General features: G+C 49.5%; 1 protein-coding gene across 1 annotated transcript in view; it reads right to left on the reverse strand.

Annotated features, from left to right (window-relative positions):
* Positions 1-19,105, reverse strand: part of NTF3 (neurotrophin 3) — a 67,527-nt gene extending 48,422 nt beyond the window's left edge. The window contains exon 1 of the mRNA XM_027594582.2: positions 18,883-19,105. Within this exon, the coding sequence (XP_027450383.1) occupies positions 18,883-18,900 (18 nt within the window). The 5' untranslated portion in view covers positions 18,901-19,105. The remainder of the gene's footprint in view (positions 1-18,882) is intronic.
* Positions 19,106-19,930: the final 825 nt, after the last annotated feature.

Raw genomic sequence — 19,930 nt, forward strand, 5'->3', positions numbered from 1 at the left:
AGAATTACTTGCCAACAGAGCTCTTTCTAATGTCAATATTAATGCCAAAAGACATTCCTAGAGATCAGAAATCGAAAGCCACGATTTTATAGCCTTTCTTAAAGTTATCTAGCTGAGATTTCTCATGGAAAGAACAGAAGGTTTTTAAAAAATGACCACAAACCTTCCCACAAGAATGTGCTCAACAAAGATAGATCTCACAAGGCTGAAAAGAGTCTTACCAAATTCTGTTTACCCATTGTGCTGCTGTAAGTTTGTTTGCCTGGGGTCCAGTTCAGTGTAACCAACATTTCTTGAACACTGGAAGTAGGTCCTAGTGAATATGAAGATGATTAGCATAGGGCTTTTACCAGCAAAGAGCCTAAAGACGCACGGGGGAGACAGACACACGAGCACCATATTTGCCGAGGGGCCCGGGGTAGTAAAGCAGTAAATGGTAAACCGGAGATTTGTTTGGGGTCTCAGGGAAGGTTTTCTGCATGAGCACCCCTACAGTCAGTCAGGCAAACAAAGGTGGAAAGAAATCCTAAACTTTGGGAGAAATATAACGAAAGTATGTCCATGAGAAACCCCACAGAGGTGGGCAGACTGTGCCACAGAGGGACCAGCAAGTCACATTCCAGGAGCCTGGACTGTATTTGGTGCGTGATGGAGAGAGTCTTCTACTGCACCTTATTTATTCAAACATACAAGTGTTGGGTGGTATGGAGTATGTCCACTCTTTTCTTCCATAATCAACAAAATTGTTCATCACCAAAAATCCCAACTCATGTAGAAAACGGAAAGAAGAGTGAGAGGAAAGACAATGGCTGAGACTTTTGAAGCCCGCTCAAAAGTTAATCTTACAATTAGATAAGAGGCTACAATAAAAGAAGAATTTCACATGAAATTCAATGAAATTGTGTATTTCATCTTGCTTTATTGAAAGGATGGACGAATGGAAGGAAGCCAGACAACCACCATGATCCTGAATGAAGAGTTGCAGGGTCAATGGGCAGTCCGTGAGGCTGGGAGTCAGATCTTGCTTCTGATCAAGGCTCCACTGGGCAAGCCACTTTATTTCTCTGAGTCTCAGTTTCGCCATCTGTAAAATGGGGGTAATTATGTCTAGGCGTCTTGTCGATTTGCCAGGGGGGGATTGGAATTGCGCAGGGAAAGCTAACCCCATATGCAAATCAATCTTGAACAAAATTATCCCATCAAAAACTCTCCTTGGGGATCAGAACTGGTTATCTTAATTGCCTAGGGTTTAAGGATCTGAATCTTTGCTGTCTTGGATATTCTTAAGGCCTTCATTGTTTGATTCCGTGTTCAGCTTAGAAAATGCAGGGAATTAAAAGTAAAGGGTTCACACAATTGAGAACTCCTTGTACACAGTGAGGCGCTGCATTTTCTGACTTTATGAGGAGAGCCCCAGGAATCTTCAGAGGGGAAAGCTGAGATCTGTATTTGGGAAGGGAAGCTGAGCATCGAGAAGGCAAGCCCCGGGCTCCCAGTGCTGCACGGCACGTGTGAGGGAGAGGGGGAGAACCCCCACTAACCAAACCTCACCAAGCCTTTCTAAACTATAAGCAGAATTCATTTCATGCTTGTCAACTCAGGTAAAGGCCCTGATTGAATTGTTACCCAAAGATAAAGACCAGGGATGGTCCTGAGCAGGGCCTGAGGCTCAGCAAGAGTCTTGCAGGAACACGTCGAGCGGTCCTTTTCCTAACAAGATGCTCTGTGTGATCTGCTCATTTGTCATATTAGTCTGCATTTTGTTAACTGCTTTTCTCCTCCCTGGTGCGGATGCTCCTAGGGAGAGGCTCTGCCCTACAGTTCGGCACAGGCGCCGTGAGCAGCCCAGAAGAGACTGGTCTCTTCCGACTGTCCCCATCTAGCCTCACCTGAGAATCCTCACAGGCCTCACTGCTGTTTTCAGTTCTGCCATGATTTATTGACCATTTTAAAGGATAACTTGGGGGGGTAAATGCTCAGTCCACAAGCCTATGCTCTGAGAACAGCTGCCCCTTGTTGAAAGGCTGGGCTTCTGAGGTTATTTATGGACTACATGACATGACCCCGCTCCCCGGGCCGTGGCTAATGAACTAGCACGAACCTCTGACTCAAGTTGGGCCAATCAGGATCTCTCTCTAAGGAATCTGAGATTGGGGCCCTGGGACAGTCAGTTGCTGAGCCTAGAACAGTGGGCGGTACGGATGCATAGAGAGCAGAGCCACATGATCCTGCATGAGAATGGCCTCCAGGATCCTTGGTCTTAGGAAACCCGTTTGCAGTGCCTGCTTTTAGGTCCCCAAGATGGCACTGTGTCTAGTTATTTTTTTTCCTTCGGCTTAATTAGTAGCATTCAAGATAAAATCATGATAGTCATAATTAACATTTATTGAACCTTGACCATGTTCCAGACTCAGAGCGCCACATACTGTCTCACGTCGTCCTTCCAACAATGTGATGATGTCCTTTCACACTGAAGAAAGCCGACTGAATCTTAGCGATACTGTCAAGACCACATAGCTAAGAAGTGAAGCCGGGATTTAAAACCGGGGTGATGGTCTACTTTTAAGGACAATAATATACAGCTAAGAGTACAGTTCTGCCTGTGCACCAACCCTCCTGCTGTGGGGCAAGCATTGAGCTAAGTGGTCTAGCTGTTACCCCCACCACCTCCACTGCAGCGATGGGCTTTGATGTTTCTGCTGGCAGAAGCTTTCTGAGAACTTTGAAGGGTATCCCTTTCAAGATGGCAGACCGAGTACCCCCTGCAGATCTCCTCCTCCTGTATCAAATCTATACACATAGGGGCGCCTGGGTGGCTCAGTCAGTTAAACGTCTGCCTTCAGCTCAGGTCATGATCTCGGGGGTCCTGGGATCGAGCCCCGAAAATCATAACCAGCAAAACAGCAAATTGGTACCAGAAAAACTCAAACCCAAGGAAGCTGTTAGAAGAAAAATAAAAAAAAATGAGTGAGAGGCAGAATTCTTTGGAATATCATTTTTCTATTTTTCTATTTTATGTATATACAATCAATCAAGAAAATGAATTATGGGCAAAAAAAAAGCAATCAGAAGGGGACTGTGAATATTTCATAATCTCAAAAATATAAGGTGCTTCATCCACAAAATGAGAATAGGACGTTTTAAGGAGATTTTCACAGTGATAAGAAGATACATCAGAAGGGCAGGTCAGCCATGAGCTCTGCAGCCAGATCCATGATGGTGCTGGAAAGTAAGTTCTGTTTGGCAGATACACACGTGTCCTTGCGGAGGGAGTATCACACCGAGCAAGCAGCTGGACACAAACTGGGTGATTGGCCTTGCGGAAGGGGTAGGCAACCTACTGAAATAGACTCAAATTTCCTGGACAACATTTTGACTATGCGTGTCCACACTCAACATTCTGTCCCACCAGCTGCCCCTCACAAATGGCAGGACCCTGAACTTATACCCCAGGTGACAGCATCAGAAAGACGTAAAGTAATACATCGATTCTTTCAAGCCGCACCTGGGATATTTCTTCCCATTTCTCCTGGTGCCCCTTGAAGGCTACCTCCCAGACTCCCAAGGTTTGCAGGAACTCCTAGGGGCTGCAGGGTCTTCTTCTGGAAGTTCCCCAGCCTGACTCGGAGGAGGAGAGCCATCTTTCAAACAGAACAATGTGCTATTAGCATAAGAATATACCAGTTTAAACCGTAACATATATTTGTAAAGTAATTTACAGCTTGCAAAACACTTTCCTATGCATTATCTCAATCTGCAACTCCGCATTAATTATCTTAAGTAGGTAGGGTTTATTATCCCAGTTTACAAAAGAGGAAATTAAGGCTCCAAGAGGTTGTGACCATTAGTGATTGACAGAAGTGGAAACAGAACTGGGTCCTCTTGCTTAAATGTTAGTTCTCAATATAGTTCCCCATAATGAGGTTTACATTCCTTCACCATTCCCTCTAAGGCAGAAATAGCCTGAGGAGCATTTTCTCCTGAAGCTCTTGTGCATAATCCTACAGGGGGGACTTCAGAGGACCACTCTTACCTGCTCTTACTGCCAAATGTACTTCATATTCTTCAACACTAGTGTCAACTTTCTACTTAGATCATGTTCCCTTATGAACATGGTCTAGACTGGATTTTGGAAAACAAAATAAATTGCCTCGAGTCCAGAAATAAATGCTTCAGCTCATCTCTCTCCTTTGAAACATTCCTGTCCCTTGACTTAAAAAAAAAAAAAAAAGCCACTGTTGAAGGTGATTGCTGGGTTGAGGGGGGGTGGTGACAGCTATATATGCCAAGAATGACTTCAGTTCCATCCACTTGATACCCAGAGAGAGACAGCCCTGGGCTTCCTGCCTCCACTGCTCTTTGCAGGGCTTGTCTCTGGCTGGGACAGTGCAATCCTTCGGCAGTCCCCTGTGCAAGATGAGGCCTGTCCCCACCTCACTGCCCAGTGCTGCAGATCACGGTCACACCAATGTCTGCCCTCCTCCCGTGAACCCCCTTCCCAGTCTTCACATCTGGTCAATGTGGCTCACTCCACTGCATCATAGTTCCTAAACCCCCTTCAGGCTGCTCTCCACCATCCAGAGAACCCCAGGTCCAAAACGTTTACGGAAGCATGCATTTAGCAATGGGTGTTAGATGTCCAGCCCCAGCATGCCTGACAGCATACCCAGTAATATCTTTTTGAAAATGAGAAACCCAGAGACTTGATGATTCCAGATGGTCCACTTTAAATTCAGGAATATGTGGTTGGAAACATAACTTTTTCAGACCTTATTCATGTTTTCAAACCTTGGTTTTTAGCTTCCTTCTCTGACTCTCTGCTCCCTGGATCTCCTGGGAGCCCTGGCTTCCCAACAAGAACATGTCAAGGGAGAGAACAACTACTTTCTTGGACACAGAGAGCCGCTGGTTAAGGTATGGCCTCAGGCTGCACCTCCTGGAAGCCCCATCCCAAGACTGGCACTTGGGCTGGATTGCAGAGTGAGAGGGGAGAGAGGTGCTTCCTTTCCCCCTGAGCCATCACTGCAGAAATCAGCAGCTCTGATCCCCAGCTAAGCCTGGAGGAGGGTCTCTGACTGGTATGCACTTTCCCAGGAAGAACCAGTACAAGAAATCTGATCATTCAGAGACCACAAACCATTCTGCATCTTAAAGGCACGGTGGAAACCTGGTATAATATCTGCCTCTGAGGGCTGTTGGGGAAACTAATGAGATGACATTTACAAAAGTGCCTGCACCAGCGTTCATGTCATGGGAATGCTGGTCTCTGCTCCTTTCTCCTGCTCTGCACCATCCATCCTCAAAACCCCCGCCAGTAGATGGGGGTGGTGGGGTGCTTCACAATCCGCTGATGACCCGTGATCTGCCCTCCTGGCATCCCGTTTCTAAAGCAAATAAGAGGTAGTTAGGGAGTAGGAGAGCTCAGCCCAAATTCGTTAACCATCCTTCACTAGGTGAGGAACTCTCCCAAGGACACCAAGGCTGAGGAGGGGCACAGATGGCGCAGCGTGAGCAGGTACGGTGAGCCAGTGGTTCTCAACCTTGGCTGCCTGTTGGAATCACCTGGTGAACACTAAAAAGTACAGATGCCTCTGTCCCAACCCTAGATATTCAACTTCAGTTGGCCTGAGTATCATCCAGAGCAACCACTGAGCCAAAGCTAAAAGATCTTCAAGTGCAAAGTGAGATCAGAACGGCAAGAACATGGGATGGGGGTGTCTCTGTTGAGCAAAGCCCTTCGAGATGACATCTGAGGTTCTCCTGGGCTTCCTTTGGCTTTACCAAGTGGAGTTCTGGCATTCCCACATCCCAAGTTGCTAGGTGGTGTGCCATGTGTCCGTCTGGGTCACTGTCACACACACTCTCCTTATAATATCCTAAAAACAGTGTCACCTTGCAAGTAACTCTGTACAGATCCAGTACTGGCAAAGAGGTTCTGTAGATTTGGGTATTTTCAGGAGATTTTGAAACACACACACACACACACACACACACACACACACACACACCCATAGGAATCATCTATAGGTGGATCTGATGTTCAGGAATCTGGGACCCAGAAACCTTAGCATCTGTTCACGTTCCACTTTGCACCTGTGAAAAGGTCTGGGCAAATGGCCCCCTCTGGAGTCACAGTTCCACACTTTCCGGGCCGCCACTCTGAAGGCCACCTTCTTTCTTGAAGGTAAATGAAATCAAAATCGGATGGAAATGCATAGACAAAGAAAACCTGCCAACCACCCTAAACTCTGAGCATTACGAGTTCCTAGTCTAGTTCTTGTTTCCCTGCAGTCAAAGCCACTCCGATCAGCGCATGGCCCCCTGTCTTCCCATCTTCCCGGGCTGGCATCATTTCCCCCATCCAGCACGAGTCAGAGTAGCCAGAGCCCACATCAGGCCTGATGCTCCCGCTCTGCATTTCATTCATTCATCCCCTCACTCATTCATTCTTCCATCAATCCAACCAACGGTCATTCTTTCATTGCACAGCTATAAATTAAGAGCCAGCCTCCATGTTGCAGCCAGAGTGAGTTTTTTTGAAGCCAAAGCCTGACTGGGTCCTCTCCAGGGCTGACCCCAAGTCTTCAGTAGTGCCCCATCACCCTTGGGGTAAAGAGGGAGCCCCCTGTCTTTGGCTCCTGCCTACTCCACACCTCTCTGTACTCATCATCCCAGGCTGCTCTGTGCACCACCTACCCAGGCTTCTTTCAGTTCTTCTGACTGTTGTTCTTCTCACCTTCCCACCTGCTTCCTCACCTGGAACTCCCTTCCCCCTCAGCCCCTCCTGCTTTCACGGATGCTGACAAATCACATCACAGGCCTTCAGAAAGCCTCCCCGCTATCTCCTGGAGTTGTTTAGCTTGGTACTGATGATCTCCCTCCACACTGGCTGATGTCGGAGGAAATTTCTTTTCTATCTCTATTGTAGCCCCTGCTTACCGTTTCTCTTTGGACAAGAGTCTCAGACATCCCTGTGCCCCAGGAAAACACATGAAAAACAACTGGAATCCTTTTCCAAACCCCTCACATTTTTTCCCATTTTAGTAAAAAATCGGACCTTCTCGAATGGCTCTATCCTCGACGGTGCCTCTGTCGAGTGGTCCCTCAAATGACTCGGGAGACTTGCAGCAGACAGACGGTAACTTTATACGGCAGCCCCCAAAAGGAGATGTAAACACTGAAGGGGGCGCTGGGAAGACATATTCCCGATTCGTACAAGAGCCAAAAAGTAAAAGGGGAATGTCAGAGGATTAGAGTGACAAGCTGAGGTCTCTCTGCCAGTAACCCAACCACACTTAACTTGATTTCCTAGACTTGCTAATAGACCACAATCTAAAATATCTTTCTCTCTTATTCCCCCGCCACACACACACACACACACACACACACACACACACACGCACACACATACACCCAAGACACAAGAACATGAAATGAACTGAACGTTTCCTTGGTGATCATTTAAATGCTAAGAAAGAGAGAGAAGAGTATGAGGGTGAGTGATGAAAACAACTTTTTCCCATTTTAATCCACAGCCATCGAAAACTCACCGATAGTTAGCAACAGCAACAATGACAACTTCTTAGAAGCAAAAGCTGAATTCTAGAGCAAGGGAATCCCACACCGGAGCTGTGACCAATGCTAGGGGATGGACGCAGGTTTTTTTAGGGGGAGGGGTTGCTATCTTTGACTCAAGTGCCACGAGCTGATGGATCTTCAGAAGGAAGGTCCAGGAGAGGGACGGAGGGGAGAAATGTGACAGACACCTCACGAAGCCATCCACCCCCTCGCGTTGTGTTCGCGCCACCCCCATGACTCCTCTGGGGAATTGGGTACCTCCCACTGTGTGTGGGGCCACAGGACAGGCAGGCTCATCTTGAGGTGCCCCTCCCAGCACAGGATCCAAGTGGGGCTCTGCTGCTGCTGCTTCTTGACAGATTGGACCCAGGAGCCACCCCCCATCGTGTGCAAGCGTGGCATGTAAGGCAGGATCGGGGATGGGATGGCCCTCGGACAGCAAGCCCAACAGCTTCAGGGCACAAGGTGGCCCTGTAGGTCCCAGAAGTCTCAGTTCAGAGCCCGTGCCACGACACCAGGCGTCTCCCTCAGGAGGCTCTCCCTGACCCCGGGAGTTGCTAGAAGTAGACCCGGTCGGTCGTGCTGCTCCACGTGTCTTTCTAATCAGTCCAGCCTACAAGGACTCCTCCTTCCTCCAGATTCTCAAAGCCCCCGTGGTCCCTGCCACTTATGTGCCACTTACCAAACACATCCTGCCCCCCGTCCCCACTCCCACTGGTCTATTTGTCTGCCTCTGCCCCAGACTCCCAGACTGCAAGGTTCTTGAAAGTAGGGCCCGTTCCTTTCACCCCTTGGTGCTCCCCATGGTGCCCAGCATGGTGGCTAAGATGCATCAGGCAAGGCAGGAGGCTCTCTTAAAGTAACACTTTTGTTTAGTGGCTAAGAGAAACATCTAACAAATGTGTTATTTTTTTTTAAAGGCCCCTTATAAATTCCAAAGAAAGTATTACTAAGGATCTGCTGTCTCTTCTATTTCTCCTGGTATCTGGACCAGTTAAAAACAGGATGTGGAAAAAAAAAATGCTGAGGCTCTCACTGAGCAGGAGGGACTCGAAGGACAGACTGGACAGTAGATGGCAGTCTGTCCCTGTGTCAGAAGTGGTCACAGAGGCGGTAGCGATGCGTGGAGGCTACAGGGAGAAGCGGTGAGCTTCACGCAGATGCACCTCCCCCGTCTGAGCGGACTGAAGCCAGGAGCAGGGAGACTTCTGAAAAGCCCACCTGTGAGCACACACCCTTACACCCCTACCAAGCCCCAACACTTGGACAACACGCACCCGCCCCAAACTCTCCCCATGAAGAACCATGGGGAACACACATCCCAGTGAACTCTGAGCATCCACCGCCAGAGCTTTGGTGGAGCTTTGGGAACTCAGGGATGAGAAAGCCACTGCCCTGCAGGAGGGAAGAGTGCTCCTGACCAAGAGGATTCCCAATCATCATTCACACTAAGGAACAACACTCTGGTCAGGAGCCCTGCACTTGATCTTCCATGCTCACACTGCTCCTCCCTGGAGCATAATGATGGAACCCCTGTCTCCCTCACCAGCTCCTGTATCCTCAAGGTCAGGGGTGAGGCATTGACTTGCATCTTTTCCAACATCTAGCACAGGGCCTGATACTTAGCAGCAACCAACACGATGTTTATCAAATAACCTTTACACATGTATTTTCCAAGCGTCTAGAGATGGATTGTCCTAATTCATATGCAGTGACACCCAGCTCACCTGTGACCAAGAGCCCAAATTTGCAGAAGAGCTTGGCACTCTAAGACATGGAGTGGGGAGTCTGTGAGGGGAGCAGGAACAGCCTTTCCCAGTGAGCAGGCAGTGAGCGTCATGACCTCAGCCTTGGGAAAGGCCAAAAGGAGACACGGAGGACACAGCTCTGGACCCTTGTCCAGGTGCATCACCTCTCTGAGCCTGGCTCTTAGCGTTGCACGGTCCGGCCTCACAGCTGATCTGTCGTGCACTCATTCACCGACACATTTCTGTAGCAGACACTGCTCAAGGTGTTGGGGGACACAAAGATGAAAAGTCTAGATCCTTTCTACGCAGAACTCGCATTCTAGTGAAAAGTAGGAATGCAAATAAAACTCAGGCTGCTAAGTGCTATAACCCAGGGAGGCTGGGGAGAGAGGCACGGGCTCTCAGGGGGAATGCAGGGAGGCTTCCCAGAGAAGGTATTGGCGGAGCAAAGATGTGAAGGATGACTTCCATATCCTTGGTGAGGAGGGAGGGGAGGGCATTCTAAAGACAGAACATATCCTCCAGGGCCATCTCAAACTCAAGAACAGATGTATATTTCTGCCACTTGTGACATCTTGTAATGAGAGGACATTTCCCTTTACATTTAAGCCATATCCCCTTATGGATCCAGCCATCCAGATTCTTCTACTAATCCCCAATTCCCACAATAAAGGATGAGGCAGGAAAGACTCCAGGGATCACCAAAGCTAGTAGTCCTCAACTCACTTAACACCTGAACAAAGTGAAACCTGGTGTGGCTCAGGGACCCCTGAAAATTGCACGGTTCATCTCTGCTGGAGTTAAGGGTGGAGTTTGGTCTTCTTGCTCCAAGCTCAGGATCCTTCTGATTGAGCTTACTAAAGTCTGCTACCCACAGACAGTTTTAGCCCATATAAACCTCTCCCTATGCTCCCAACTTCCAATCCAAGATCTGCCACAAATCTGGCAAGCCTGCTTCTTCAGCACTTTATAAACATACACTCATCCATATGTTCAATAACTTATCTGGCATCACATAACTTAATTCCCTCCTCCACCCCCTCCACGTTTCTGCACATAAGTCCTGCAGGCCAGCAGGGATACCTGGAAATCCCAGGCATGGGCCGCAGTGAGGCTTAGGGAGAGGCAGAATCACAGAATATGTGAACTGTCACAACTGGTGGGGTCTTTTGACCTTCTAGCAAGTCCAGCCCACTCCTTTTCCACAAGGGGAAACAGAGGCCCAAGGAAGGAGGGTGATTTGCTCAAGGTCACGTAGCTAGTTTGAGTTCTTTGCCAGAAGAGATGGTGCAATCTATTTCAGGTAGAAGCTAGGTGTCAGGAGAGCTTGGCTCCTTCCCAATTGTGGGACACACTTGATGGCATGCAGGTGATCCCCAGAGCTGCATTCTCCTCCAGGACCCAGTGGAAGCAAGGGACATGCCCTATGAACCACGCAGAGTAGCAGGTCTGCTAGACACAGTATGAAAATAATCTCAGACTACAAACGCGACACATATTCCCTAAGGGATAATTTGGAGCCCGTGGGGGAGGATATTTTTTAATTCTAGGGACTGAGATCTAGAAACAGAAGGAAGGGGGCCGTACATTGCCAGGACCTGGCTATCATAAATAAATAAATAAATAAATAAATAAATAAATAAATAATAAAAGGGCTATGTCCTCTTATACAGAAAAAAAAGGACCACCCCATGTGAAAAGGTATTTTGAATAAAATAAACACATATTTTTGAGCACCTACAATCTCACAGGCCTTAGGTTAGTATTCTATAGTTATCTGCACATTGCAAATATCTTTCAGCAACAGAACAAAGTCATTCTCATTAATTGCCTTGAAGATGTAGTGAGAGTGGTGATGGGGAAATCAGCGGAGGGAGAAGGAAGAATAAGAGCCTCCAGTCACAGCCTTCAGAGATGGCAACATGCACCCCCAAGCACCCCTCTCGTTTCCCTACTTCTGGTACTGCTCAGAGAGGGGCATGAGGCAGGCAAGTGCCAGGGCTGGGGGTCTCCAACTGCTCTGCATCAAACAGAGCCTGGGGATCCCAGTCCTTAGCAGCAACCTCTCCCCCAAACTTTCAGCAAGAAATCTACATCCACCTTGGCCCTGGTGTAAATGGAGGGAGTTCCCGAGCCTATTAGGGAAGACCATTTTCCAAATTCTTAAGGACCCTCGTGTTCTCCATGCAGATTCTCTTTTACTTTGATTCTGTGCAACCCTCATGGCAGGACTCAAGAATGCTGGGACCTACTACCTCTCGTGGGCGTGTGGATCAAAACCAGATGTCCAGCTCCAATATTATAGAGTTTACAAGGAGGCAATTGTGGCTTAAATGAATACCGCCATTCTGGAAGGGCAGATTCCCTTGTCAACAGAACGGGAAGTGAAGGGGGAGGGCCAATGGGAGCTAAGACAGATCTGACACATGCTTGCCAGCAGGTGGCTAAAAAGCCTCAACATTTGTCTTGCACATGAAAATGAACCTTCCAGTGGAGCAGGTCACCCTGTGGGGTGACAAACTTTGCAGAGGCCTATCAAACAATCTCTCATCTGGATGACCTCACAGAAGGCAGAAAACACAATCTGACTGACAGGTGATGGATGGACTTGGGATGGCCACAGGCTTCAGGATAGAAAGCCAGCACATCAACATCTAGTTATATGACTGTAAACATATCCCTCAATGTCGGGTAACCTCAGTCTTCCCATCTGGAAATGAGATTTTCTGGCCATTGAGATAATGCCATGCAGTATTTGTAATAATGCCTAGTACCCAGTAAGTACTCAAATATTAACTATCATCAGCATCATTATCTTCATCAATCATCTTAAAGGTGGGTACTTGTCTTAGTCAGAAACACTGACACTAAAAGGCACTCGTGTAGAAACTGGATGATTAGCATCAGGCCTAACCGAAAGCCAAACCCAACCCCTCTCAACTCTGTATGCACCGTGCAGGGTAAGCCAACTTCACGAGCATTCTTGGCCAAAACAAAACACTATGGCAAATTCTTTGCATGCCTTTCTGCCTTTGACTAAGCCATTCCCCAAAGATAAAAAGCGGGAGTTCATTTAGGGTGTGCCAAGATGCACTCTAAGCAAGGCACGGATTGTGTAGGAGGATGGGGCCACTGTAGAATCCCAGGATGGTGGAACTGGAATGGGACTTGGAGATCTTCTAAATCAAGCTCCTCATTTACAGATGGGTAAATCAAGGCCTAGCGAGAACGCCAAGAGGCACATAACAACAGCTGGTTAGTGACAGAGCTCAGTCTCAAGAGTGATCCCCTCCCTCCAAGTCAGCAGGCTCTCTGCTGCCTTGTGCTGCCTGCCATTACCTCACTGGACTGAGATCTTTTGAGATCAGTAAGCTACTGTTTACTCCTACAGCTCTGGCCTTAAATGAATGGGAACCTTAAGATTTTCAAAAATCCCTGACTGAACAAATCCATAAAAGATCTGGGTCTTTTCTAAAAATGCTGTCAAAAAAGTGAGCAATCACAACAGACCACACCAAATTTCACTTCAGTATCTGTTCTTTCCCCAGCTAAATCACACTTATCCTCAGAGGTTTGTCCTATGAGGATGCCGAGAGCCATAGCCAGCCTCTGGCAGTTCCCAGTTAAGACTGCTTAAGAAGAACCACGGCATAGATGAGGACATGAAACAGCCAACGCATTCTGATTATCCAGGGATGCATGCACTCTCTCGCTCCTTGGCTTTTTTAGGTAGAATGAAAGGCTGAGTTAAAGAAAACTATGAACAACAAAAAATGCTTTAAAGATCCTGGGCTATCCACATGGGTTTTCACACATTCTAAAGTGAGTTCTCTGTAAGGTTTACCTTTGCCCAGCCTTGATCTTAATAGAAATCTGTCCAGGCAAGAGCAAGATACCATCTATGCTGGCCTCATTCTTCTTAAAAGTTCACACATCTTTATATACGAATGATCTGAAAGAAGCTGCTACCAACTTTTCCCACAAGCTGGCCCTTCTGCAAGAAGCAATACGATGACTGTCTAATCTGAGCCAGGCAGCCATATACCTCCCACCCGTGACATAAGCTCTGCAAATGCCTCCTGCCCACCCAGGGCCACTCCAGAGCTCTCGTGTCCCCCAGCATGCACACACATATCCCGTGCTCCTCTCTCGCTCTGCACACGTCCGGCCATGCACAAAGTATATCCACAGACCTTATCAGCAGCACCACACGGGGCTTACGCTTGTCTCCAGCAGATTTGGTCCCTCTCCAACGGCCTCGATTTTAAATACAACTAAACCTAAAACCCTAGCAACGGTCATTAGTTCAACACCTCCACCACCAGAAACTGCCTGCCTCATTAAAGAGTGAAACAGCAGCTGGTAAGGTCTCCAGGCAGGGTGGTGGGTTTTAAAGATCTTCTGTGTCGGCCTGACTCCCCTCTCTCCCTTCAGCCAACTTGCGGATTTATATTCCCTCCGGTTGGGGCCAGAGCACTGGAACTGCTCAGGAAAAGGTCTGGAGACGCCTGGAGCAGAAGCCGCCGCTCCGTTAGTCGTCTTGAATGGAGGGGAAGTGGAGAGGCCTGAACATCTGATCCATCTGGGAGTGGAATTGCAGGGATGGGAAATGTTATGTAATTAAACTCCGCTGGCCTGTCCCGCCTGGGGAATGTGAGACCCATCAGCAGTGACCTCTTCCAATCAACTTAATTGGCCCAATCTCGCCAAGAAAAGCAACAGAATTGGTTTAGTGCCTCATGGAAATAGCTTAGCTCCTGACTATTTATGGCCACTGAACTCAAGGATGGGAGTCTGACTCTGAGCCAGGAGTTGACAGCGCGTGCTGACTGCTGGGAGGACTTGGAGGCTTCAGTGGATTCCCGTGCCTCTCTGGGCCTCCATTTCTGTCTCTGGGGGAAGGCGCTGGAACAACGTGCTGTGTTGGGCGCATGGCACTCCGCAAACCCAAAGCCTCTAACCAGGCAGGCTCTTGCCTCCAAGGACCCACGATCTAGAGAAAAACAGACCTTCACAGCAACCCAGGATGGCTGGACTTTTCTTCTCTTTTATTCAAATATGCCAAGGACCGTCACCATTTCCTCTGTTTCCTAAGTCACATTTCTTTTAGTGTCGTGGTCTACATAGCTCATGTCAAGGAACAGGCAAATGTTCTCTGATAATTAAGAACCTTGATTTGGGGGTCACCTTTCTTTGGAATAGTTCAAGGACTTTTTATGAATACAGATTCCCATCAACTGCCATCTAGGCTAGGTTGCCTTCGTTTATTGGGTGAGTAAACTGAAGCAGTTATAGAAGTTCTTTTTGCACAGTGTGTGAACAGTAGACATGCAGTGGGTGTTAAGACTATTTTGCCAACTTGGGAAGGGGTACAGATCCCATTTTTACTGTGGTTCACAGACATGATAGCTCCTGTATTCAACAAGACTTCATCTCTGAGTAAAACTTTGTATTCCTAAGCACACAAAGCTTTGGGGAAAAAGAAGAGTGAACTTTTCTCCTCATTGAGTCATTACTGAGATTCGGACATTCTCCCAAAGTCACACTGCCCCAGAGGGGCACAGCTGAACTAGAATCAAGGCATTCCCACCATCTTCAGAAATATGTGCTACCGGATCTGCTGACCAATGGTCCAAGCCTTTATCAACTTTCTCTTACGTGGATGAATTTCACCTAAAAATGAGGTGGGACCTCAAAATGACACAGCTCCGATGTCATAAAATTAAAAATGTTAGGACTCAAATAAAGTCTCCCCAATGATGTGCCCTCGCATGATTAGAACCTAATAAACGAGGTTCCCTATCACCTGGTCCAGGTAAGCAGGTATGTGCAGCCAAAAGCACACCCTCCTCCTGCACTGATGCAGTTACCTCACTAGCTGTCTTAAGGTAAGAACACCACCAACTTCACCTTTCCTTCATTCCCCAGATGCTCCCGGAAGCCTATAGCTCTTGTTCTATGTATACCTTTTATACTTTAAATACACATCTGATCATCCAGGACAATTTTCATCTTTCCTCAGGCACATAGAATTCCTGCAAAAACATACGCCCTACCCCCTCACGAGGGCCAGAACATATATGCCTCCTGCCCTCAGGCTAGCTTTCTCTAACTTAACCTCAGCCTCACAGTGTGCGCATGCGTGCGTGTGCTTAGCACATACATGCACACCGGGTTAGCTGTATGCTCACAGCCCAGAAAACATCAAAGGTGAGCAAACACTCCCAACCCACATCCTCCCTGATACCAGCTTCTCCCTCACCAGCTCCACATATCAAGTCTCATTCCTGCTAGTGAGTCCTGCACATTCCCAGAAACTCAATTCTCCAATGTATCAGGACCTGCATTCTGATCTGAATTGCAGCACCCACCCCGAATTGCCAGCTCACACCCCCTACAAGAGACAGTAACACCCTTCAGCCGCCTCCCCAACACACAAAACCATACATCACTCCTCTCTTTATGTCCCCTTTTTACATAACCACAGATACATTTCAAGTCAGCTTCCCTTTGGTCCCCAAAATCCATAAACATCTCTAGAAACTGAATTATAGTTCTTGAAGAAGCCTCAACTAGCATCCAGCTCTCTTCGTTCCTCTTGGCAAAACTGCAGCAATCAGCTGAGTCCAAGAAGGAATTTTTCCAGGGCACTGTGCCATGCCCCAGTACCCAGCAATGGACTCAGCATCCCGTAGGCATTCCATAAATTTTAATTAATAATCAATATTAACTGGTGACAATGGATTCGTTTATTAAATAAGCAACCCATCATCCAACATAATATAACACGCGTCTCTGCCACCAGGTGTGCAAAATGTATTCCTCCACTAGCTCCAATCTTGAGTAGACATTCTCCGAGATCCTCACCTAGTGCCAATGCACGGGACTTTTCCCCTTAAAGGTACACCCCTCATTCTAAGCCTTCTCCAATTCCTTCCTCTCTGAGGAGGTAGGGAGGGGGAGAAGGCATAAACCAACCCAGCATCCTTCTTTGCAAATGCCTTGTTTCTCCATAATGAGTGTCTGAGCCCACTTTCCTATCCCCTGCATACCCCAATGCCATCCTAGCCAAATTTCCCAATTCACACTCTTAAAGTTCACACTTTGCTCTCCACAAATAGTCCTCCCGCCCCACATATCCCTTTGGTAATCCTCAGGAACCCGACCTTCCAGACACAGTCCACCTTTCGCTCCTACACACAGCCACCCTCCCACACCACGCCCACTCCATGTATCTGTGCAGGCATGCACAAGCCATCTGTCTTCAACACACTGTACCTCTCCTCCTGCTCAAACACCCTTCACAGGCACAGATTTCTCATTAGCTACACCTATGTTCCCACATGCTCTCATCTCCTGCCAGTCACACATATGCCCATCCAACAGACTCCTCAGAAACAAGCACCTCCACTGCACACAGAGCAGGGTGGAGCTCCAGCTCTCTGGCCACCCACAATACACACCCTGGTTCGGAGACTTTCCAGAAACCTCCTTCCCTGACCACATAGAGCACCCAAGGGGCTTGGATCTCCCTCCACAGGAAAGCAGACCCCATTCACACAGAACTGGATCCTCTACTTCCACCTTCAATCCAGTCCTTACAACGCAAAATCTCACACTCTCCTTGCTGCAGGCCCACAGACTCCCTATTTTCCTCCAACATTGTTCACAGAGCCTTTCTTTTCATCTCCCCCCAACTCCCAACACCATACCCAGGTCTAAGTGTCTGAGCCCAAGGCAGAGGCGGTTGGATTTTGTCCCCTGAATTCTACCCCTCAACTTTCTTTGTGCAACATGTAAGGAAGGAATTGGGGGCTGGACGGGGCAAGCTGAATATGCTGGAGAATTTCTGAGTGTAGGAAAACAGAACAGATTGCAAAGTTCCCTCTATGTTACAACTTTCTCCCCTCCTGACATTTAGGGCAGAGGGCTTAGATATTTTTCTTGTTCTCTGTTCTGGAGGGTGGGAGAGGGCATCTCTTTATGGAAAAAGCAAGTCGTCCAGCATATTCTCCAATCGGTGAGTTACAAACAAGAGGATCCAGGAGGGACACCCACCTCCGTTTAGGCCACCGCTCCCAGCTCCCGCCCTCATCTCTTCTCACACCTAAACAAGTCCCTCGAGCGCGGTGTCCCAGCTCTCCTGCTCTGAGCCCGGCGCTCAGGCTGCTTCTAGGCTGCGCCTCCCCTCTGACTCTGAACCTGCTACCCGCCGCCAGAGGTCGGAAGGAGGCGGTCTAGGTCGGTGTTCTCCTCCACCTGGAGTGCCCCCAGACACAGGGGTGGGGAGAGGGTACTCCTTACCAGTTGGCAGACCCCACCCGGTTCGGCGCGAGGGTCTCAGCGCCATGCATTTGAAGCGCAACTGAGGTACACAGCAGCCAAACTCACCCCCCCACCCCCGGCAAAACAGCAGGGCCTCCTCTCCAGGCACCCACTTGTGCCCGAAAGCAACAAACAGAGTCCCCTCCCCCACCCTAACCCCTCCTTTCCCGGACCTTCAACTCCCAAGCGTCCCAGATTTCATCTGGAGTGTGAGCAGCGCTTTGGGGCAATGGGGTAATTTGGCCCACTCAGGGTCTTTCTGACCCCAACCTAGCTCTGCCGGTCCCTGGTCTTCCAGCCTTTCCACACCTCTGCCTCAAATTCCTAGAGCTGGCGTGGAGAAGCCGCGAGGAATTCCCCAGGGACTGCAGGGCCAGAGTGCCTGCCGCTCCCCCGCGGGGTCCCAGATGCGCGCGCTGCGCGCGGAGCTCCAACATCTGCTCAGAGACCCAGGGTGGGGTAGCCGCGGAGTGGGCGCTGGCCACCACAAGCCCGGGGTGCGTGGCCGTTGCCGAAAAAAGCTTTCCGAAGAGGCAGGGTACTCCAGGACAGGTACGCCGCGCAAGGCGAGGAGTTGCAACTCCCCAAACTGGGAAGCCAGCGTCCAGGTCCGCAGCTCCGAGTCCCCTCCCCCGTCCCACTCCCAGACCCGGGGAGGGGGACGCGTGCGGGGAACCCCGCGCTGTGGGGAGCCAGGCGCCGAGCGCGTGCCGGGGAACAGCCGCGGCACGCTCCCGTCTTCCCCGCGCGGGATCTGTCTGCCACCCCCTTTTGTTACAGGATGCGCGGGGAGCCCTCTCTTGCAGAAGCAGACGCGTGTGTTGGTTGGGGGTTGGGGGGCGGTTCTGCTGAATCCCTTTTCTGCCCTTCCGTCGTCCCTATTTCCCCTCGCCTCCACCCCCATTTCCAATCCAGGTCCCTTAAACCTGATCACTTTCCCAGATATTGGGCGGTTTCTCGGGTAGCCGAGGGACGGAAGAAGAGGTGGGGAGGAGTGTCCGTGTGTGTGTGTTTGTGGTGGGGAGGGAGTGGCTGCGGTAGCGCCTCGGCCTGGGCAGATCCCAGCGCAAACTTCAGGGAAGGCACAAGCCCGGGAAAGTGAGTGAGCGCGGCGCGACGGGGGTGGGGGCGGGGTGCAGAGTTGGGGACCCCGCGCTAGTCCACAGGAAAATCTCCCCACTCAGCCCCCCACCCTGGAGCCTGCCCACCCAACGTGCCCGCCTCCCCTTACCGTGGCAGAAGTAACCATGGCATCCGTGTGACTGTTTCCAGGGACGTCGACATGAAGAGAAAGGTGGACGCGAGCTCGGTCATTCAAAGTCTCCCCCACCCCGCCGCCGCCACTACCCAGCAGGGGAAAAAAAAGAGAAGAAGAAAGAAAGAAAGGAAAGGCAAGAAAATAGTTGTGCCGGGCTCTCTCGCGGGGCCGCGCGCGGAGCTGCTCGGTAGGGAGAGGAGCCTTCAACTCTGAGTCCCGTGAACATAATCTGCGCGGTTATAACCAGCCAACCCGGCCAGATGGCTCCGCGCTCAGCGCCTTAACCCCTTACGCGCCGCGCCGCCCGCCCCCGCGCCCGGCCGCAGCCCGTCTCGCCAGCCCGCGTCCCTGCACCCCTGCGGCTTGAGGCTGGGGGGGGGGGCAGTGGGGCGACGGGGTCATTTCTCCTATTCTGTTTTAAAGAAAAACATCAAAAACTTCCAAATTAATAATATACTTCAGTATCCCCCTTTTAGAGATCCAGGAAAAAAACGAAATATTCACCTTTTCACTACATTTTACATGTTCATGTTTTTAGCCTGTCTTATTTGTTCTTTTTCTTGAAAAATTTCTTTTTGGTCTTCTTTTTCTTTTTTTTTATTTAATATTTTCCTCTCTAGGCATAAGGGCCTTTCTTGCCCCTTCCCCCTGGCGGCTTTGGTCTAATGTGCAAACTCCTCCTCCAAACCTTAGACCTTTCCAGCTCTAGATCTCTCCCCACCTCCTATCAAGCCCACCCGTCACTCCTTCCCCCACCCCACAACACGAACACGCCCAAGGACAATCGCTCCCCAGCGAACTCGCTGCTCTCAGGGACCAGTACCCAGGACGCTGTGCAGGCGGTCAAGGACAGCAAGTCAGAGAGGTAGGGGGGCGGGGGTCAGGGGGACCAAGGAAGGGGCGGCCCTGTGTGTGTGTGTGTGTGTGTGTGTGTGTGTGTGTGTGTTTGCGTGAGAGTGAACGCGAACGTGGAAGGGAGAGAGGGAAGGATCGGAGACTCCCATTTGACCCAGACACCGAC

Source organism: Zalophus californianus, chromosome 9 (assembly GCF_009762305.2).
Source record: "Zalophus californianus isolate mZalCal1 chromosome 9, mZalCal1.pri.v2, whole genome shotgun sequence".
NCBI lineage: Eukaryota > Metazoa > Chordata > Mammalia > Carnivora > Otariidae > Zalophus > Zalophus californianus.